Here is a 2339-nt window from a genome sequence, read left to right as displayed (position 1 = left end):
TTTTTTTTTTTTTTTTAAAGCTATCTTGACTTTATTTTGTTTTGCCCATTACTTTGTTTTTTCTCATGATTTCATTAGTTTGCTCATATATGGTTTCATTTACATAAAATGCTAGAGAGGGCACCCTAGCCCCAGAGGCCCATCTGCGGGGCTGAAACGGGATGGGCGAGGGTGTGTGCAATCAGCTCGCACACTTCTGATGTCAGACCACAACGTGGCCATGGGGTCTGGAGATGGGCAGTGACTGGCCAGGCAAGCGCAAGGCCCATGGGGCCAAGGCTGACCGCTAGTGAGCACGGAGAAGGCCTTGGCTGCCATCTGGGGGCAGCAGGCAGACAGGTCCCCGGAGTCTACAGCGAAGCCCAGACAGGATCGCTTCCCCAGACTTGGAGCCAGATCTCAGCTGGGGGGGGCCTGCCTGCACTCCCAAGGTTCTCCTGTGGTCCGGAGTGTGGGTCTGGGACCCTGGGACTTGCCCCCTGGAATCCCGGGGACACCAGCCCCTGGCCCTGGGGGAGCCCCTGTCATCCCCGCTCCTGCCCTTGGTCCCTCAAACTCCAGCCCTGCCCCATCTTCCTCCTGTACCTGTGTCACTGAGGCAAGTTCTGGGGAGCAGGGGGAGGGTCCTGGGGAGAGGCCCAGGGTCTGGAAAGTAGCGGGTGGTGATTCTTCCCCATCCTTGGAGACCAGTCCAAGCATCCCATAGGGAAGCCTCCCAGGCGCCCCCTTTTAGGAGCCCCCTGCATCCCACCTCTGCCCGGCACTGGGCTCCAAATGACCTCGTGTCCTTTACCTCCCCTGCCTGCCAGGGCAAGTGAGGCTTCCAGCAGGCAGCCACCTACTGCCACAAGCACAGGGCATGGCCCACACCCAGGCCTCTCCAGCCGGCACCTCCCTCAACAGAGCTCCCACAGTTCCTCCCGAAGTGTCCACGCCAGCCCCTGCCACCTGCCCTCCTGCTGGGCGGAAAGAATGGACCTGGGTGAAGAATCCCCTTAGTGTCCGCAGCCCAGAGGCTGTGGCAGAAGCCTTCACCCCTCTCAAGGCCTCCAGGGCAGCCACTGCCCCCACTCCAGCCCTTGGTGCCCCCAGGGCCCCAGGCACCTGCCCAGCCCCCAGGGCCCCAGGCACCCGCCCAGCCCCCAGGGCCCCAGGCCTGATTTCCCACTCAAGGTTTTGTCAAGGGTACATGGGGGGCCTTCTCTGGAGCCAGCAGCCTCCCTTGAGCTCAGCACCAAACAAGCCTGAGTGACAACAGAATTAAAACCTTTAGACTGAACGTTTACCGGCGACTACGTTTTTTCATCATTTTCACAAATCAGGGACATTTGTACCAATTGGCAGGGCCCACCCCATGACTGCCGGCCCCCTAGAGCCCTGGCCAGGGCCCAGGTCTGGGGCTGCTGCTGGGAGGCCTGTTGTGAGTGGTGGTACCGGAGCTCAGGGTGCCCCCAATTCCTCTTCCGGCCCAGGTGGTCTTCACCAGGCCTACAGCAGGGGGCTGAGGGCAAGCACCCCCTTCTTGAGGATGAGGTTTCCGTAGAGGGCTGTCTCCCTGCAGAGGAGCCAAGCCCAGCACTGAGCTGGGCGGCAGGGCCAGGGTGCTGAGACCTTTCTCCAGCCTCTGGGGGACGGAGCAGACCCCGTCCACCTTCACCCACTTGATGCTCAGGCAAATGGGGGCCCTGCCCCCCAAATTCCTCCCTGGTCTCTCCACTCTGTGGGACATCTAGCCTCGGCCAGGCAGAAGCTGAGAAGAGGGTAGGGGCAGCTCCTGAGGCCCCGGTGGGGACGGGGGCAGCTCCTGAGGGGCCGGTGGGGATGGGGACAGGTCTGAGTCAGCTGGAACTCACCCCGTTGCCACAACAGCAAAAGCCTTCTTAGCCCGCTCATAAAACTCGAACCTCTCTAACTTTGCCAGGGCTCTCTGGAAGACAAAATGGCAGGGTTGGAGGAAACCCTGTCCAGAAACCCTCATGGGCCAGCCCTGGACTCCCCACGGCCCCAAGTAGGGAGGGCACCAGGAAATGGGGCCCCTCAGTTCCATTTCTTGGGCTCTCCCTCTGCAGGGGCCCCAGGGTCACTCAGCCTCTGGCTCCCGAGGCCTAGGACGGGGGCCCCAGGACATTGTGGATGAGGAACCTGCTATGCTTGGTTTCTGCCTGGCCTGGGACCACCCAGCCAGCTCAGCAGACTGTCAAGCCCCTGCCAGCTGTCCTAGGGGGTCCCCTGCCCAGGACGAGAGACCCTGGCCTCCCCTTATGGAGGCCCTGCCCGAGACCTGCCAGTGGGTTGCCCGGGAGAATGGGCCTGTCTCCTTGCAGGGCAAGGTGAGGAGG

At 61.8% G+C, this 2339-nt stretch overlaps 1 protein-coding gene across 1 annotated transcript in view; it reads right to left on the bottom strand.

Moving 5' to 3' along the window:
• The window catches only part of FUOM (fucose mutarotase), a 10954-nt gene that overhangs the window by 5032 nt on the left and 3583 nt on the right, over positions 1-2339 (bottom strand). The window contains exons 4-5 of the mRNA XM_011980842.1: positions 1854-1927; positions 1335-1488 (exon numbers count right to left, since the gene is read on the bottom strand). Of these exons, the coding sequence (XP_011836232.1) occupies positions 1335-1488; positions 1854-1927 (228 nt within the window). The remainder of the gene's footprint in view (positions 1-1334; positions 1489-1853; positions 1928-2339) is intronic.

The sequence above is a fragment of the Mandrillus leucophaeus genome, unplaced genomic scaffold (genome assembly GCF_000951045.1).
Source record: "Mandrillus leucophaeus isolate KB7577 unplaced genomic scaffold, Mleu.le_1.0 Scaffold219, whole genome shotgun sequence".
NCBI classification, from domain to species: domain Eukaryota; kingdom Metazoa; phylum Chordata; class Mammalia; order Primates; family Cercopithecidae; genus Mandrillus; species Mandrillus leucophaeus.
This window is presented reverse-complemented; position numbering and strand designations above follow the sequence as displayed.